The sequence below is a fragment of the Onychostoma macrolepis genome, chromosome 04 (genome assembly GCF_012432095.1).
Source record: "Onychostoma macrolepis isolate SWU-2019 chromosome 04, ASM1243209v1, whole genome shotgun sequence".
Taxonomy (NCBI): domain Eukaryota; kingdom Metazoa; phylum Chordata; class Actinopteri; order Cypriniformes; family Cyprinidae; genus Onychostoma; species Onychostoma macrolepis.
In genome coordinates, this window is record NC_081158.1 from 14,376,417 (window position 1) to 14,396,305 (window position 19,889).

General features: G+C 43.0%; 3 protein-coding genes across 4 annotated transcripts in view; 1 reads left to right on the forward strand and 2 right to left on the reverse strand.

Annotated features, from left to right (window-relative positions):
• The window catches only part of LOC131538974 (gastrula zinc finger protein XlCGF49.1-like), a 35,268-nt gene extending 25,744 nt beyond the window's left edge, over window positions 1-9,524 (reverse strand). The window contains exons 1-2 of one of the 2 annotated variants that reach the window (XM_058773200.1): window positions 9,470-9,524; window positions 8,926-9,060 (exon numbers count right to left, since the gene is read on the reverse strand). In XM_058773200.1, coding sequence (XP_058629183.1) covers window positions 8,926-9,010 — 85 coding nt within the window. In that variant the 5' untranslated portion in view covers window positions 9,011-9,060; window positions 9,470-9,524. Of the gene's footprint in view, window positions 1-8,925; window positions 9,334-9,469 lie in introns of those variants that run through there. The other variant, XM_058773202.1, reaches the window with a different exon arrangement.
• A 218-nt stretch (window positions 9,525-9,742) lies between these two features.
• Window positions 9,743-19,727, forward strand: LOC131538963 (uncharacterized). The gene is made up of 5 exons (XM_058773181.1): window positions 9,743-9,994; window positions 17,858-18,058; window positions 18,148-18,210; window positions 18,378-19,082; window positions 19,180-19,727. Exons 1-5 carry the CDS (start codon window positions 9,887-9,889, stop codon window positions 19,369-19,371), a joined length of 1,269 nt encoding a protein of 422 aa, XP_058629164.1. The 5' UTR covers window positions 9,743-9,886; the 3' UTR covers window positions 19,372-19,727.
• Window positions 11,597-15,767, reverse strand: LOC131538975 (uncharacterized). The gene is made up of 2 exons (XM_058773203.1): window positions 15,004-15,767; window positions 11,597-12,105 (listed from the first exon to the last, which is right to left on the reverse strand). Exons 1-2 carry the CDS (start codon window positions 15,628-15,630, stop codon window positions 11,758-11,760), a joined length of 975 nt encoding a protein of 324 aa, XP_058629186.1. The 5' UTR covers window positions 15,631-15,767; the 3' UTR covers window positions 11,597-11,757.
• Window positions 19,728-19,889: the final 162 nt, after the last annotated feature.

A 19,889-nucleotide genomic window follows, 5' to 3' on the forward strand; every position in this document is an offset into this window, starting at 1 on the left:
GAGAACAGATTTAGAAGCAGGATTAGGGATTGAAATTAACAAGAGCAAAAACGCTGCCAAAATTCAGAAAAAAATAGGTTTCATCATCTTCACAAACTAAAATAATCTATACAGAACATCCCCTTAAATATTTTATAGCTAATAGTTCATTCTGCGTCAAATCAAACCAAATTTCAGGGAACCCCCTGGCCTTAATTTTTGATGTCGTTTATTTTTTTTATTTCATTAAAAAGACAAACATAAATAGTGATTAAATGCCACAAATAAATATTTACTAAATAATCCACAATTTTTGTAGAGGGTGGTCAAAATGACAATTTTCACCTAAAATGACTTTAGAATTATGACAGCATCATTATATTTTTGGTAGGTCTATTAGTAAAACCTGTTGAGTATAGAAATCTTTGTGGCATTATATGCCAATAGTGACAGTTAAAAAAAAAAAAGCAGTCCCCCTTAATATATTTAAAATTTTGCTTCTTTAAAAAAAAATGTATTTCTCCATCTTCATTTTAAGGCCCTGTGTCACATGTGTGATGAACTCCATAATTGTAGGGCCACTGTGCTGCAGAGTTTAACTCCAACCGGCTCCTACACACCTGCCTGGAAATTTCTAATCCTCAAGACCTAGATTAGCTGGTTCAGGTGTGTTTAATTAGGGTTGAAGCTCAACTCTGCAGGAGTTCCCTGCCCTACATGGTGAATTTAGGTTATGTCTACATTAATGCGGATACATCTGAAAACAGAGTTCGCTCTCCGTCCACATTAGCGTTTTCTAAAAGTTTCTCATCCACGCTGAAATGTCGGAAAATGTTAAATGCACCCTTACTGTGCATGTGTAAAACCTCATAAAAGCTCACTAAGATGATGACGGAACAGACATAAGTTTTCACGTAATTCTTCTGGCGGGATAATTTTATGTACAGAAATAACTGATCTCGGGGGCGCACGTGCGCAGATCATGGAGTAGACGCTTTTTTCTGAGCTCCTCTCCGCTGGCGCTAGATGTGAAACATTTTCATAACTGAAGTACCATCAGTTCACGCCAAAGTCAATAATGACTTTCTGAAAGCTACCCTTCGTCAGTTGTTTTGAATACGTTGTGATAAATAAGTGCCTTGAAGGCGAATTTTGTCATCTCGTTAACTCATTCTGTGTCGGTAAAATGGCATCTAAGAAATCTTCAAAAGCCGTTGCAGCTATGAAGGAGGACGCCAATCCAGGTGACTCAATTTCACAGGGAAATGTGAACGCGATACTCGCTGCAATCGGTGCCCAAGGGGATGAACTGAAAAAGTTAATAGAGGACAAGATGACGGCTCTAAGTACTCGCTTGGATGCGTTAGACAGTCAGAACAGGCCAACGTCAAACTAAAAATTGTGGAAATAGAAGGGGCCCTGAACGGTACGGATTCACGGCTAGGAGAGGTGGAAAAGGTGTGCGAAGACTTGCGCGCAGAAAATAAATCTCTCTGGGCTAAACTGAATGACTTGGAGGGACGCTCTCGCAGGTTGAATCTCAAATTTGTGGGAATAATGGAAGAAGAGCGGGGACACCCCTCTGCATTTATTTCGGATCTGATTATGGAGCTCTTCGGCCGAGATAACTTCCCCAAACCGGTCAAAATTGATCGAGCGCACCGGGCACTGTTACCCAAGCCATCTGAAGGCCAGAGACCTCGCACCATTATCGCACGGATCCATAATGATCGGGACAAGGATTCAATTCTTTGTTTGAGCCGGGAAAAGTTTCCTCTGGAATATAAAGGAAAGCGGATTTACATCTTCCCTGACTATACTCCGGAGGTAGCCGCGTGGCGACGTGCCTTTAGCACAGTCACGAAAGCTCTGCGAGAAGCGGGGTTGAAATGGTCCCTGCGTTTTCCAGCGAAATTGATGCTGCATCATAACGGTCGGGAGTTCTCTTTTGAATCTCCAGAAGAGGCAAAGAAGTTTGTGGGTAACTTGTCGAATGAGACAGCGTAGGTTCTACGTTGACTCAGCTTGGCCTGAACAATTATATTGACGAACAGAAGTAGACTATATTTGAAACATTTTGTTTATTTTTCATTATGATATGTGACTCAAGGACTAACGTTAGATATGTGCGTGGCGGGGATCAGCTTTTTTTTGGGGGTTGTTTCTCTCTCTTTCTCGCCTCGTGGGTTTTTCCTTTGTTTTTGCTATTATTGTGAGGTAAGGTAAACCAAGTTATTCCTACTCTGCACTCTTGTTGTCTCCGAGAAGATGGGGAATACTTGATGCCATTGTTCCTGGGGCAGCTGTGGGGAGTTTGTGTGTTCTTTTTCTTGTTTATTGTTGCACCAGAAAATGTTTATTCTTGTTAAGATAATTATTGACTATATGTATGAGTGGAACTAGTACTAATAGTTATAACAATGCCGGAGTGAATATTACATTTGTTAGTTGGAATGTAAGAGGAATGGGGCACCCAATTAAGAGGGGGAAAGTATTTACACATTTAAAGTCGTTGTCGGCTGATATTATTTTTCTTCAAGAAACTCATATTAGACCCAATGAACAAATGCGGCTTAGGGCAAATTGGATCTCACAAGTTTATCAAGCTACTTTCTCCTCTAAAGCTAGAGGTGTGGCTATACTTTTTAAGAAATCAATTCCTTTCCGAATGCACTCTGTGGTACCTCATCCTGCGGGACGATATATTATTGTGTCTGGATTTATTAATAACTTCCCGATTACATGTGTTAACATGTATGGACCAAATAAATATAGATGATCCAGGGTTTTTTCAAAAATTATTCAGGCTTATTCCAGACACGAACTTAACTAACTTGATAATTGCTGGAGACTTTAATTGCAATTTGGATCCTTATCTGGATCGCCAATCTTCACAAGCTCCTCCCTCTATTCAATCCGTAGGTGTTTTAAATAATTTAATAAAATCCAGAATCTTGTGGATATATGGAGACTACTCAACCCTACCGCTCGTGATTATTCTTTTTTTTCCCATTGTTCATAAATCGTGTATTGACTACTTTATTATTGACTCTAAACTCATTCAGGGGGTGACTTATTCTAAATATCACAATATTCTTATTTCTGACCACTCCCCTATTTCTATGGGTCTGAAAATTTCGCTAACAAAGGCACAGTATTGCTGGCGTTTCAATCCCCAATTATTAAATGGATAAACAATTTCAATCTTATATGTCTGAATGTTTAGGCCAATTTCTGGAGAACAATGACAAGCGGGATGTTTCAGACTCCTGTCTTTGGGAAACCTGTAAAGTAGTATTATTGTATATGAATCCTCACTGAGGAGGGATAAGCGCAGGCGTCTGTCTGAGATAGAGTCCATACTGCCATCCTTAGAACAGGTATTTCATTCATCTAAATCTCAGACTGACTGGAGAAGACTGAAATATGAATATAACTATTTTGAATGATCAGGTTTCTAATTTGTTAATAAAACTTAAACAGAAACAGTTTGAACTGGGAGATATGGCAGATACACTTCTTGCCAGGCAATTAAGAGGTGTGCAGGCTAGCAGGGCTATTCATCAAATAAAATCTCAGAATGGTACTTTGTTAACACATGCACAAGAAATTAATAATTGTTTTGCAGAATTTTATAAACATCTTTATTCTTCCGGCTGTTTAGAGCTAAACGATGTAGGGCACCAATTTCTAGATGCGGTAGACTTTCTAAAATTTAATGAATCCGCCAGAGAGGAATTAGAGGAGCCGTTCTCTCTCGGTGAAGTTTTGGAGGCGATAAATTCCTTCCCTAATGGGAAAGCCACAGGCCCTGATGGGTTCAGTGTGGAATTTTATAAAGCTAATGCAAATGTTATCGCCCCCGTGTTGCTTAGAATGAATCGATCGAATTGAATATAGCTACTTGTTTTCTGTGCTGGATTGGTTTGGTTTTGGTGAGAATTTTAAACTATTGATAAAAATGCTCTATTCTTCCCCTAAATACTTACTAATTCAGATAAGTCTGCTTTCTTTCCTCTTCAGCGAGGTACACGTCAGGGATGTTGTTTAAGTCCACTATTATTTGATTTAGCTTTTTAGAACCCCTGGCTATACATCTTCGTAATCATTCTGGGATTAGGGGTATAACATGTGGCCATACTGAGGTTAAGCTGTCCTTATATGCGGATGATCTTTTATATTTGAGTGATCCTTCTTCTTCTTTGCCATTGTTGATGGAATCACTTGAGGTTTTTGGCTCTTTCTCTGGTTATTCTGTCAATTGGGAGAAAAGTGTATTCATGCCTTTGGATGCTCAGTTTCTGAGGTCAATACCCTTTAGACTTTCAGAGGATCACTTTACTTATTTAGGGTTAGTCATCCCCAAAAATTGTAAACATATTATTAGGTTAAATTTCACAGAAGCCATAAATAAGTTAAAATTAATAAATGGAGGGCTCTTCCATTATCTTTAATCGGTCGGGTCAATGCCATTAAAATGGTCTCTCTGCCTCGCTTTGTTTATCTTTTTCAGAACTTGCCTGTGTATCTGCCACATACTTTTTTTAAACAATTAGATTCTGTCATTTTGCCATTTATCTGGGGATATAAAGCGCATAGAATTTCTAAGGCCCATTTGCAGAAGCCGAAAGAGTTAGGTGGTTTAGCGCTACCGGTGTTCCGTCATTATTACTGGGCCACTAATGCCAGGGCTATGATGTTTTGGCAGATGAGTGACCAAGCTGCTGACAGTTCGATGGATTCACAACCCAAATGGTTGTATATGGAGGCTCGGTCAGTTGTTGGTAGCTCCTTAGCTGCTATTCTTTTCTCTAAAACTGCATCCCTAAAGAAGTCTCAATGTAAAATTTTGTTGTGCTCAACTCCATTAAAATTTTGAATCAAATTAAGACTGCTTTGAATATTACATGTCCCTCAGTACACCTGCCCATTTGCGATAACAATAATTTCTTGCCTGGCCAGTCGGAAAAGGACTGACCGCAGTTAAGGACTTCTATATAGACAGGAAATTTGCCATTTTTGAACACTTGTATAAACTCTTTGATCTTCCTCAGTCACAATTTATCCGTTATCTACAGGTGCGTCACTTTATAAAACATTCTTTTGAGTTTCAAGAGTTACCACAAGATCATGATTTGTATCATTTTTTGGGACAATCTCCTATGAGCAAACACTTGGTGACTCGGTTTGTTGCTTTGTTCGTCTCTCATTTTGCAGTGTCTTCAGATCACCTTAAAGTAGCATGGGAAAATGACACTGGAATTAATGTTTCCAAGGAGATCTGGGAGGAGGGCCTGAAACGAATTCATACCTGCTCTATTAATGCACGATTACAACTTATACAGTTTAAAGTGCTGCATAGGTTACATTATACCAAAACTAAACTCAATAAAATTTACCCTTCAGTTTCCCCACTATGTGATAGATGTAGGAGATCAGATGGGACGCATACTCATACTTTTTGGTTTTGCCCTGAGATTTCTGAGTTCTGGAAAAATATTTTTCAGTGGTACTCAAATGTTTTTGGAGAAGACATCAGTCCAGATCTTGAATTAGCTTTGTTTGGATGTTCTGACCATACATTAGCATTGACACATTCTCAGCAATGGTCTCTTATGTTTGGTATGGTGGTGGCTAAAAGGGTGATATTGATGGATTGGAAGTCCACTTTACCACCCAGCTTTCATAAATGGTTGGCTGAGATGGTTGCTGCCCTCAAGCTTGAAAGAATCCGTTTTTCTAAGGTTGACGCTTATAAAAATTTGATAAAATCTGGGGCCCTTCCTCACTTATCTTTTTAAGAGTTGAAATTTAATTTTAATATAGTACTTTCTATGTTTAATATTCTGTTTAAGTCGGATTAAGTAAGGCTTTATGGTGTGTATTTTTACTGTATCTGGTGCATGTTCAGGTATGTGTTTTTTTTTTCTTCTTTTCACATTTTGTGGGATTCTGTATTGTTTTGTATTTTCAGAAAAAATGTTAGAAAAGTGTCATAAAATATATATAACAAAAAAAAAAGAAATATCTCATCTCACTCATGTTTGATCTAAAAAGTAAAATGTTTGCTGCAGGAGTAAATTTTCATCTTTTTTGGACTGAAATGAAGAGTGTACAAAGTAAACATCTTTAAGCAACAGTGATAAAGTGAATAACACATAACAGGTACAATTACCAGTATAAACATAGATGTCTATTGGTACAATATGTGTCACATGACTAAACATGCATCATAGTTTTCAAAAGCCTCTGTTTTCACAATCCACACTATAACGAGAAAACGGTTAAGTTATCAAAATAATCCACTTTGGAGAGCATTTTCAAAAAGCTCAGTTTTCCTTGACAAGCATGTTGTCTCACTGTGGACAGAAGACCAAAACGGAGAGAAAAATATGCGTTTTCAAACTAAAATGTATTAGTGTGGACATGGCCTTATAGAAATATAGAGATTTCAATGTGTCTCGTAATTTGTTCAATTGTACACATCTTCAGTGGTCAAATGCCAAATTTTAGGGATGCTCCGATCGATTGGCCGGAGATCAGTATCAGCCAATAATCACATTTTATGACTCGATCGGTACTCACTACACTTGACCGATCTCATGAACCGATCGCAATTTAATGACATCAACGCGTGAGGACGTACATGATGCGTGGGGAAATAAACGATTTGGCGCTACAGTCACGTCATCGCCGGTTCATTTTTAACAGCAGATTCAGTGACGTTAGAGCTGATCATCTGCGCATTACTGCACACATCTGCGGCACGTTATGGCTCCACGGGAACCGGAGCTGATCGCGGCCACTCAGTCAATGCTTGTGTTTTGTGTTTATTATGCCAGCCGTGGCATGTTTCTGAAGCGGTTCTCCGCACTGCTTGGCTAAAAATAGTCTTTTGTGAGTTTGCACCGCTTGGAGGACAGAACAAAACCTCGTCGGAGCCATAAGGGGTAACAGTAACAATACGCTGATCGTGGGCTGCTTTTAAATGAACATTTATTTATAAAACGCAGCGGCACGACTGGTCTTCAACGAGCCCAAAAGAGCCCATGTTAAACCTCTTTTTATCTCCTTGCACTGGCTACCAGTTGCAGCTCGCATCAAGTTCAAGACACTGATGCTTGCATATAGAACAACTACAGGCTCAGCACCCGCCTACTTCCACTCACTATTACGACTCTACATCCCCCCCAGAAATCTGAGATCTGCTAGTGAGCGACGCCTCGTGGTACCATCACAGAGAGGCTCAAAATCACTCTCCAGAACATTCTTGTTCACCATTCCTGGCTGGTGGAATGATCTTCCCACCCCTATCCGGAGTGCTGGATCCCTGTCAATCTTCAAGCAACAGCTGAAAACTCATCTCTTTCGACACTACTTGACTTCATCCTAAACTTAAAGAGAAAGAGATTTTTTTTATTTTTTCCTTCCCTTGCTAGCTTGTACTTATTTGAACAATGCCTGATTGCCTCTTCAAGATGAATCGCTTTATGTATTCCCCAATTGTAAGTCGCTTTGGATAAAAGCGTCTGCAAAATGACGAAATGTAAATGTAAATAAAACAAAATATCTTCTTTGGCCAAATTAGCCTACTCAATAGCATTAACATTGTCCTTACAAACTTTATCTGGAATGTCACCGTTTCTGTCATTGCTACTTCCCGATCAGGCGAACACACGCACACAAATGAAATAGTCGGCCTGATCAAATTTAGTTAATATTTGCATCATTTATGATTTATTTTATCCACCCGCAAATAATCAGAATGCATTTTTTATTACCTGACTCACGGATTATCCGCAGCGCCCGTGGATATAACCATGATCAAAATACTCCGTTTTGTTCTTTCAGTAGTTTAAATGTTTCTATTTTTTTTCCCTCTTCAGTCTTATATTGGACAGTATTAAACCTTATGAGTTACATCAGACTTCTCAATTTTAGGAGATTAAATGTTTATTTTGTCCTCCACAGTTTACTGGTCAAGTCAAGTCACCTTTATTTATATAGCGCTTTTAACAATACAGATTGTGTCAAAGCACTTAACAGTATCAAATTAGAGGATAGAGTGTCAGTAATGTATAATGATAAGATTAAACACTCAATTTTCAATTTTCAGTTAGAGGCATTTCATTATTGAATTCAGAGATGTCAGATGTCATACTATTGGATAATGTTTAAATAAACCTTGTGGGTTGCATCAGACTACTCCATTTTGTTTGTATTTATTTTTGTCTTATATTAAGTATCCTGATATACATAATGTTATGCATAAACTCCATTTTAAAGGCATATTAAAATGTTCACTGTATAAGGAATATTTTTTGTGATTATTTATATAACATTATTACATATATAAAGCTTGAAGCATCAGAATCGGCATCGGCCGATCACCATGACAAAAAAATCAGTACTCTGTATTGGCTGCAAAAATCCTGATCAAAGCATCATAATCAAATTTGGGTCACTTTGCATTCATATTTTCTTTTAAAGAGGAATGGCTGAACAACAAATTATGTTGAAAATAGAAATGTATCTTCCTTCCTTCTATCAAACCACCTGCCTGAATGCCATTATGTATATGGAAATGCAGCTCCATGTCCAAATTGTTGAATTTTTACCAATTTTCAATGGTTGAAAACAAATGTGGGTCACTTTGCATCAATATTTATGTTTTAGGAAGATTGTCTGAAAAACAAATGATGTTGAAACTACAAATATTACTCAGTTAAATATTCGACCATATGACATTTAAAAATGTAACTTTCTTCGTCAATTATGCATTTCTTTCACTAAAAAGCAAATTATCCTTTTTTTTTTTTAAGCTGAGACCTCTGGTTGTGTCGACACAGAACGACCCCAATCCAGGTCTTACATATTAATGGACATATGCAGTCTTACATTTTTATTTTACTCCCTCCGTATGATGGTTGATAAGGTAAAACTAACCTGTTTGTGTCTCGATGTCTTCATGTTTCACACTGAATGCTTCTTCAATCCTCACATCTTCACTCTCCTCTTTAATAAACGCCATTTTTATAATGGTGTGTCACATGGAGCTCAGTCGCATGTCCAGGAGTTTTTCTGTGTGTTTAGACAATTTGTCATGTGTAAGATGAGAATAATTAACTGATAAAATCCCGGTCTCAATCAGCTCCCTATTCAGCGCACTGACAAGAGTGTCTATCAAAGTGTTAGTCGGTCCCGACTAGTCTAAAACACTCAAAACTGTAACTTATAAATTAATGAAAGGGCACAAAATATAGAAACCGTTAATATTTACTTCAGACAAACTGATTCACGATAAAGGGAGCGAAATGAGACGCACCTTTTCTGTTATGGCTACATTGTACTCACGTAATAAAGTTCATTAATATTAGCTAAGTCCTACATTTAATAACAATTAATTCCATGAAACAGACTAAACGGTTTACATTGGATTAAGCACTTTAAATCGTAAAAAAAAAACCAAATAAAAAAAAAAAAAACATACCTTTGCTCAACCTTATCACAAATGCAGGATCGCGGCGCAGCGTTGTGACGTCACGTCTACACCAAAAGAAAAGTCCCATCTACACACTAAAAGTACATAGAAATTCATATAAATAAACAAGCGTGTGTTGACAGTGACTGTGAATAAAAGAGTGTGTAGCACATCTATAAGGGAAAAGATGTTTGGGTGCAGCAACCATTTATAACAGTTATTTTTTTTAACTTCTAAGCATAGTTTATCTACTAAATTTGTGCATATATTGTGTATGTCGTATTTGGCATTGACTGGGAGGATTCAACATGATTTGGAAAAGGATTTATACTTTTTAAGAGGAGAGTGTCACTGGATCACATGACAGTCTATATTCCATGCACTTGTATTCAGTAGGTCTCTGTCGTTTTCTCTGCATTTGATCAAATGAGGGTTTGTAACTTACATTTTTATTCAGCTTTATGTCAACAGTGGGGATATGACAACACTCTCTCGATGCTCTTCCTGAAATTATCACTGAAGATACTGTGCATGGTACATGCATTCATTTACTGACAGCATATAAGTTATTAGTTAAGATTTTATAATCAGTGTTTCGATATTGATTGCATATCATAACAGATTGAGACAGCTTGTACAGTGCCTCCAACTACCTGTCAACATATGCACAACACCGGAACACAGTTTTTACAATTAAAATGTAAACTGTCAGTTAATAAACATTGCATGTCAGTGCATGTTACAAAATTACATTTGTCATTTAAACATTTTTGCAATACATGTAGATGCAACTGTTGCAAACATTGGGCTATTAATTAATAAACACTTGACAAAAACTATTCTTATGCCTTATTTTAAAATGGTAGCATAAACCTTTAGTACTATATAATAAATAACTATAGCAAGTATTGGTTTGACAAGTAACAGATTAGTAGTAAACTGAAGGGTTTGAATAATTCAAACCCAATATATACTATATGTGTGTATTCCAATGGCTGGAATACACTACACAACTATACAATTTTTTTTTTTAAAAACACTAGGCATCATACCCTTGGCAAATTTGTAAACGGTTAACAGAGGAAAAACTGGGTATAATACACTAACAAGTAAGGATGAGCTGTGTGACAAATGAAAACAATATGTGTGTAACAAAGTCAATGTGTAGGAAGGAAGAGGACGAGGTCGACTGGGCTGTTACTGGGATTTTATTTAGCTTTATCTTCCCAACAGAAAGTCGCGCTATTAGCGCTCAACATAACAATGCGTATGCAAAAATAAAAAGTCCTGCTCTCCTGAGCAATAGTGTTTTCCACAGCCGCACAATCCCCAGCCAGCAGCCTCCAGTCAGCAGTAGGTCTCTCTCTCCCCTTCTGACGTTCCCAGGTGTTTTTATGCGGTCTCCCCACGCCACTTACTGGAACGAGACAGGTGTTTCAAGTCAAGTCAAGTTGAGCTTTATTGTCATTCCGCTACATGCGGGGGCATACAGTGGAACGAAATGTCGTGCCTCACAGGACCACGGTGCTACATAAATACAGGCATACAACAATGGAGTAAGACAATATAAACCTATACACAACTATCCTACTGATAGATTTTGACTATAAATATAAATATACTATCTATAAAAAGTACCTATACAAACTAAAAATACAAACTATACAAACTATCGAATGCTTCAGATAAGTACTGTACATGTGCAAGGAGAAACATTGAGTTCAAGCAGCTGGCTGGGGAACAGTGCAGGATGATTTGTAGTGCATGAGCATGTAAACATACATATATTACGGAGTTCTTTTGTGGGATTTGTGTACACACAGCAGTGTGTGTGAAAAGTGACTAGTGCGCATAGAGGAGGAGAGTGTGCTACTACAGGTGGTTTGTACAGGCCCACTCACCTGTGTGTAGCACACTTGAATTGCACGTTACATGTTACAGGAGGTAGGGGGTTTGTATGGGGGTTCAGAGAGGGGCTGGGGTGATTTGAGTTCAGGGCTCTCACAGCCTGGGGAAAAAGCTGTTGAGCAGTCTGGCAGAGCGGGCTCTGATGCTCCGCACCGTCTTCCTGATGGTAGGAGCTGGAAGAGACTGTGGGAGGGTGTGTGGAGTCCTTCACGATACTATTGGCTTTGCTGGAGCATCGTGTGAGGAAAATATCCAGGATGGAGGGGAGAGGGGCACCGATGATCCTTGCAGCAGTGTTCACTGTCCGTTGTAGGGTCTTGCGGTCTGCTGCAGTACAGTTCCCGTACCAGACAGTGATGCAGTTTGTCATCTGCACTTGACCCACTTACTCACCGCTCGTCTCCCAGCTCTCTCTCCCGCTGCAGACCTCGCTGAACCACGCCCCCCTCGCCACATACCCCCACTGCCCGACTCAGGCCGGGGAGCCGCATGTTGGTATCCTTCATGCGGTGGAGCCACTGTAGAGGGGCGTGGTCCGAACAGAGAGTGAATTCCCGTCCCAGGAGATAATATCGGTGGGTGAGGACAGCCCACCTGATGGCCAAACACTCCTTCTCTATGGTGCTGTACTTAGTCTCTCTCTTCGAGAGCTTGCGACTAATGTACAGCACCGGCCGCTCCTCCCCCTCTACCTCCTGGGACAGGACTGCACCCAGCCCCCTGTCCGACGCGCCAGTCTGCAACAAGAAGGGGAGAGAAAAGTCAGGAGAGTGTAATAGCGGCCCGCCACACAGAGCAGCCTTTACCTGGGTAAAAGCCTGCTGACACAGCTCTGTCCACTGGACCGGATCGGGCGCTTCCTTTTTAGTGAGATCAGTCAGCGGGCTGGTGAGGTCCGAATAATTAGGCACAAACCTTCTATAGTATCCCGCCAGCCCCAGGAACTGTCTCACCTCCTTTTTGGTCTTAGGTCTCGTACAAGTTGCAACGGCTGCAGTCTTATTAATTTGGGGATGCACTTGTCCGTGACCTAAGTGGAAGCCCAGATACCTGACCTCCACACGCCCAACCGCACACTTCCTCGGGTTGGCCGTGAGACCGGCCACCCTCAGCACTCTCAGGACAGCCCTCACATGCTCCATATGCCGCTGCCAGTCATTACTATAGATGATGATATCATCCAGGTAAGCAGCGGCATATGCAGCATGGGGCCGGAGAATACGGTCCATGAGATGCTGAAAGGTAGCCGGCACCCCGAACAAGCCGAACGGAAGCGTAACGAATTGGTGTAATCCAAACGGCGTTGTGAAGGCTGTCTTTCCTGTCTTTCCTGTAGCTCAAATAGTAGAGCATGGCGCTAGCAACGCCAAGATCATGGGTTCGATTCCCAGGGAAAGCAAGAGCTGATAAAAATGTAAAAACTGTAACTTGAATGCAATGTAAGTCGCTTTGGATAAAAGCGTCTGCCAAATGCATAAATGTAAAATGTAAAATGTCTTTTCTTTAGATACCGGCGATAAGGGGATCTGCCAATATCCTTTCGTTAAGTCCAGTGTCGAATAAAAAGAGCTGTGCCCAGTCGATCCAGCAATTCGTCGACTCGCAGCATTGGATACGCGTCGAATTTCGACACAGCATTCACTTTGCGGTAATCCACACAGAATCGGACCGAGCCGTCCGTCTTAGGAACCAAGACTATCGGGCTCGCCCAATCACTGTTAGATTCTTCTATTACTCCCATTTCGAGCATTGCCTCTAATTCCGTCTGAACCACCTTTTTCTTGTGTTCAGGTAAGCGATACGGCCGACTGCGTACTACTACGCCTGGCTCGGTCTCGATATGATGCTGAATGAGATTTGTTGGACCAGGTAGGGGCGAGAACACATCAGCAAATTCTGCTTGCAACCTGGCCATGTCAGTGAGCTGGGAGGGCGAGAGATGATCTCCCGGGGCCAGAGCGAGAGATGTTTGATGCTCACTTCTGGCCCGAGATCATCTTCTCCACTCACCACCGTCACCAGCATCACTGACTCCGCCTCGCTCCATTTTTTTAGGAGGTTGAGGTGATAGATTTGACGTGCCCCACCCCTATCTGTTCGTACCACCTCATAATCGAGATCTCCAACTTGCCGTGTGACCTCAAACGGTCCTTGCCACTTCGCAAGTAATTTGGAGCTCGACGTTGGGAGCAATACAAGCACTTTATCTCCCTGTGAAAATTTCCGCCAATTGGTTCCCCTGTTATATAGCCGGCTTTGTCTGTCCTGGGCCTGTAACAAATTCTCCCTAGATAGCCGCCCCAGAGTGTGGAGTTTTATTCTCAGGTCCAGTACATACTGAATTTCATTTTTACTTTGAGAAGGTCCGTCCTCCCAAGTTTCTTTTAGGACATCAAGAACCCCTCGGGGCTGACGACCATAAAGAAGCTCGAAGGGGGAAAACCCCGTGGAGGCTTGCGGGACCTCCCGCACAGCGAACAAGAGGGGTTCCAACCACTTATCCCAATTTTTGGCGTCTTCGTGAATGAACTTACGAATCATGGTTTTTAACGTGCGGTTAAATCGTTCCACCAGTCCGTCCGTTTGTGGGTGATAAACACTGGTGGGAATCGATTTAATGCCCAATAATTCATATAGCTCGCATAACGTACGTGACATAAGCGCCGTGACTTGATCAGTGAGGATCTCTTTCGGGATCCCTACTCGGGAGATTAAGCGAAACAGCGCGTCCACAACACTCTTGGCCGAGATGCTGCGGAGCGGCACTGCCTCGGGATATCGAGTTGCATAGTCCACCAGTTGCATGTCCTCTCGCTGACCGCTGTAATGGCCCGATGAGGTCCATCCCAATTCTTTCGAAGGGGACTTTCGAGGTGCTTTTAGGGAGGCCGGTGGGTTTACCAGCTGACATTCGCGACAAGACGCGCACCACCTGCGTACGTTCTCGTGAATGCCCGGCCAAAAGAAACGGGCCATGAGACGATTTAGTGTTGTTGTTTGGCCTAAATGTCCAGCCATGGGATTACAATGAGCCGCCTGGAAAAGCATTTCCCGATGGCTTTTTGGCACTAACAACTGTGTTGTATCTTCCTTTGTCTGAGCGTCTTGGGTCACTCGATACAACCGGAGTGAGGTTGGAGAGGTTGACCGTCGATGTAACGGACCTGTTCAAAAGCATGTTTTAATGACTCATCCTGAGTCTGTTCCAGAGGAAAATCATCGCGCTCCGAGAGGATCAGCCTCTCGATTCCACTCCGTTCCTCTGGTTCAGGACTCAGGGGTCCCGGTTCAACCTCTCCCACCTGTATAATCGCGCCCCTTCCCTGCTTTCCTTTTCCCCAAGAGACATCCGCACAAAAACATCCCAATAATTCACTAAAAGCAGGCCAATTAGTTCCCAAAATCAGCGGATGTCGGAGGTGCGGGTTAACTGCGACCTCCACACTATGAGTTTGTCCCCTAAATTGGATCATCGCGGACATTAAAGGATATTTCATCACATCCCCGTGCACACACCGTACCTGAACCATGCGGCTTGCATCCAATGCCTCGGGCCGAATCAGGCTTTGATGGATAGAGGTTTGGTTACATCCTGAATCCACCAGAGCCTGATAGGTACCCCCCTTAATACTCACAGGTATTTGGTACCCGCCAGCCTGACCGGGGGCAGCCTGAGGTGCATCGGGGACCCGGATCATCGTCCCCACCTCCATCACCGGACACCTGTCAATAAAATGCCCCGGGTCCCCGCAACGCCAACAGGCCGGCCCAGACCTCCCCGCCACCCTAGTGGCAGGAAGTGGATTAAGTGAGTGGCGTGGAGAGAGCAGGGAAACGGAGACCGTATCGGTCCCAACGGTGGTCAGCCCCGCCCCCCTGGGCGGGACTCTCAGACCAGCGGCATAATCCTGGCCAGTCCCACCCTGTCCTCGAGGTGGGACCCCAGGAAGACCTGGAGGACGGGACCTAGGAAGGGGAACAGGTCGAGCGGCAGAGGGAGAGAGAGAGGGAGAAAGTAAAGGTGACGAGAGAGAGACAGCTGGAAGGGGTTCGCCGACCCCAGGGCACGCTACCATCTGATCCTCCGCCAGCTGGATGGCTGAGTCCAGCGACGTCGGTCGGTGGCACTGGACCCACTCTGCAGTCTTCTTTGGCAGGCGAGTGACAAACTGCTCCAGTACCACCCGGTCGATGATGTGGTCGACGTCGCTTCCCTCAGCCAGCAGCCATTTGCGGCATGAGTCCCGGAGCTGTTGTGCCATCACAAAGGGCCGGCCGCTCTCGCCCAGGACCAGCGAACGGAACCGCTGGCGATGTTGCTCTGGGCTTCGGCCGACCCGCTGGAGGATGGCTCTTTTCAGGTCATCGAAGACCAGGAGGCACAGGCAGTTGCTGCGCAGCCACCTGCGCTTCCCCAGATAACAGTGGTATCAGACGCACCGGCCACTGCTCACGAGGCCACTCCCCGGCTTCCGCGGTTTTCTCAAAGAGATCTAAGAAAGCTTCGGGGTCATCCTGAGCCCCCATCTTGTTCAGTGGCAGGTGGGGGGGTGGGGTTGCACGTGCTGTGTTTTCTGCCCGAACCTCCCGGTTCATCCAGCTCCGGAACGTCTCGCGGTCCTCCTGCTGCGCCCGGAGAATGGCCTGGAAGCGGTGCTCCTGGTCAGTCCGCATGTCCAGCAGTGCCTGGTGTTGTTCTTGGTGGAGGACCGCAAGAGATGAGATGACGTCCGCAAACGGCGTGCTTGTGGGAGTCTGCATGATGGCAGCGTCCCTCCTGCTTCCTTCCCGGGTTTCGGCACCAGTGTAACAAAGTCAATGTGTAGGAAGGAAGAGGACGAGGTCGACTGGGCTGTTACTGGGATTTTATTTAGCTTCATCTTCCCAACAGAAAGTCGCGCTATTAGCGCTCAACATAACAATGCGTACGCAAAAATAAAAAGTCCTGCTCTCCTGAGCAATAGCGTTTTCCACAGCCGCACAATCCCCAGCCAGCAGCCTCCAGTCAGCAGTAGGTCTCTCTCTCCCCTTCTGACGTTCCCAGGTGTTTTTATGCGGTCTCCCCACGCCACATACTGGAACGAGACACAGGTGTTTGTCATCTGCACTTGACCCACTTACTCACCGCTCGTCTCCCAGCTCTCTCTCCCGCTGCAGACCTCGCTGAACCACGCCCCCCTCACCACAATGTGTTTTAAAGGTCAGTTGGTCTGACCCAACAGATAAATATTAAAGGAAAACACCACCGTATTTCCATATTCCAATATGTTCTTCCCTCAACTTAGACGAGTTGATACGTGCCTCTTCCATCTCAATGCGTGCACTTAATCGCTCTAGCGAGCGGCGCAACTATGCTAGCGTTTAGCTTAGCACCATTCATTCCTTAGAATCCAAACAGGGATGAATTTAGAAGCTACCAAACACTTCCATGTTTTCCCTATTTAAAGACGGTTACATGAGTAGTTACACGAGTAAGTATGGTGACACAAAATAAAACGTGGCTATTTTCTACGCGGATAAAAATGAGGACTATAATGTATGGCGGAAGAGCACTTCGCAGCACTTCGACCTCGGCGCAGTAATATCATCACTCCTGAAAACTCCCCCTCTCCCTCTAACTTCCGTCAACACAAACAACGTGACATTGCAAGTCTGCCCAATCAGTAGTGAGTTTGAGCAGACTCGGGCGAAGTATCAGTCAGGTAGTAGTAGTAGTAAGATAGCTTGTGAATAATCATGGTGATTACGTGCATTGTAAAGGGTTGTGATAACAAGCAGAAAGTGTATAGCACCGTCATGTTTCACAGAATTCCAACTCACCACAAACGGCGGAAAGTATGGATGGCTTGTTTGAACATGGATCCAACGACTCCAGTACAGATGCTGAAGAATTGGCGTGTTAGCTCAGAGCATTTTACACAGGAGGACTATACCTCAACGGGACTACGCCTAAAGGATACAGCCACACCAACGATATTCAAATCACTAACAGAACAAAGTGGATCATCAACCAATGCTGCAAGTGTCCTTTTGCATTCTGTTTGGTTGGCCTGGAAGTGGCAGTAGCCTATGCAACACGAGTTGAGTTCAACCAGTTCAACTCGGTTCACGAATAACCTCACTGCAAAATCAGTGCGATTCTGAAACAGGCAATTAGGAATGACGATTTTATTTGCATGACTACTGAGCTCAGAGATTCAGATGAAGTATACAACACTGTGCAAAGTCCGTAATGTAACGTTACTATCACCAAACCTGATTCTCTGTAACATGAGACTGTCTGATAAGACTGTAACGTTGGGTCTACCATGCTAATGCCTTGACTAACGATGGTAGGGGAGGGGTATTTTTGTCTCAGGTGAAACACTGAAAGAGTAGGCTACTGTCTGGTTATGTAATCCCCTGTAACAGTCCTTTCTTCCTACTCTGATGAATGTAAAAAACTGTATCAATTATGGTAGTGTCTGTGTTGTGTCAATTGTTATACAGGCTGAGTTGAGTGATGTACAGCAAGATCTGCCCGAACAAGAGGATTCCTTTTTTGTCGGTGTACCTCATTCAACCCCCCAGAAGCACAGAGCTGAAGCGTCTGCTGCAGAATTCAAAGTGCCCTTGTCTGTACAGCTAACCAGTCCTGCACGGTCCAGCAAACCAGCTGTTGCCCTGGCTCCCACATGGACAAGTCAATTGGTAGGCTACATGGTAACTTCATGTTAGTTTCCTACTGAGCTCTGAATGCAATAAAACCCACATTTACTTGAAATCTATTTAATCTCTAGGACACTGCATCTTCATCCAAAATGATGGCCACGTGTAGTCCAAGAAAAAGTCTTGTATTTGAGGTGGGTGGCCAACTTCTATGTTTGTTATCTGTGATCCATAATACAATTTATGGAAACCATTACACTTTTTTTTATGTCAAGTCAGGTAATTGTTTAGTCAAAATCTGCTTTATGGTGCACTGGTATACAAAACCAATTCATATTTTTATGTTGATTGTCAACAACAGGAACCACACCACATGGAATCTACTGTGATGGATCTTAGTGCAACCTCAGTCTTTGATGTCAGCATGTCCTCAGAGCCTGCTGTCGATCCCGCAGACACCAGTTTTGTGCCATATTCAAGCCCCTCCACCACCACCACCACAGGGAGTACCTCAAGCCTCTCCGGACAACCCAGAGGATGGAAGGAGAGGAAATGGATTGTAAATGAGTCCAAACTCATGGAACTCTTTCAGAAATGTACAACCTGTGGTGCTGCGATGTGTGACCTGAATCAAACAATAACACAGTTCGGCAGTAGAATCAATATAAACTGGCAGTGCAACAATGGCCATACGGGAAAATGGGAGTCATGTCCCAATATACGTGGAATGGCAGAAAATAACCTTCTGGCAGCAGCTGCCACCCTCTTCACTGGCTCCACATACACCGACATAGCTGACTGGGCTGGACTTTTTAACCTGCAGTTGCCCCAGCAAACAACTTTCTATAACATACAGGCAAGCTATCTTCTCCCAGTGATTGAGGAAGCATATACAGAGCAGGAGACCACAATCAAGGCTAGATTAATTTGCCAAACTGAAGATGGTGAGGGAGTGCAGCTATGTGGAGGCGGAAGAAGTGACAGCCCCAGCCACTCCAGCAAATACCTCACTTACTCTTTCATGGATGACTCCACTAACCAGATTGTGGTGTTTGAGCTGCTTCAGGTAAAAATTGTCTTTTTTTTTTTTTTAATCACACAGCTAAAATCATTTCTCTTACATTTTTTTTAAATTACATTATCCATACATTTGTCCTCTCTAGGTGTCCCAGGCATCCAATTCTGTTGCAATGGAACCACTGGGCTTCAGGAAAGGCTTGGAGAAGATCCTGGATGAGGGCATTGATGCGAAAGTAGTCACCACAGACCGGCATCCCTCCATAAGAAAAATTATGACAGAGGAATACCCTCATATAATTCATCAGTTTGATCCGTGGCATGTGACCAAAGGTTAGTCTACCGTTAGTCTAAGCTATAGAGCAATAGAGCACAACACCCTGATATCTCATCTGCTTTGTTGTCTGTTGTTCTTTGTGTATTACATTTACCACAGGACGTAAATGCACACCCATTGTAATCCTTTTCTCTCATAATTCAGGATTGAAAATGAAACTGGTTGCAGCATCCAATAAAAAGGACTGCAAAGATCTTGCTCCTTGGGTCAGGAGTGTCACCAACCACATGTGGTGGAGCTGTTGCTCCTCCAAAGGAGATGCAAAGGTATACAAGCATACAGACACAACATATCACAAAGTGAAATTCTATTTTGTTTCTTATATACTTCAAATTCTGTATGCAGGTGTAATGCACAGCAAACTTTTGGTCTTCAACATGGATGACAACTGTATTGTATTTCAGAAAGTTAAATCACAAATAAATGGCAGCACCAGTCCTGAATAAAATGTATGCCTCTACTCTTGTGTTGTCAGGAGCTGCACAGACCATGGACGTCACTCCTACATCACATCACTGG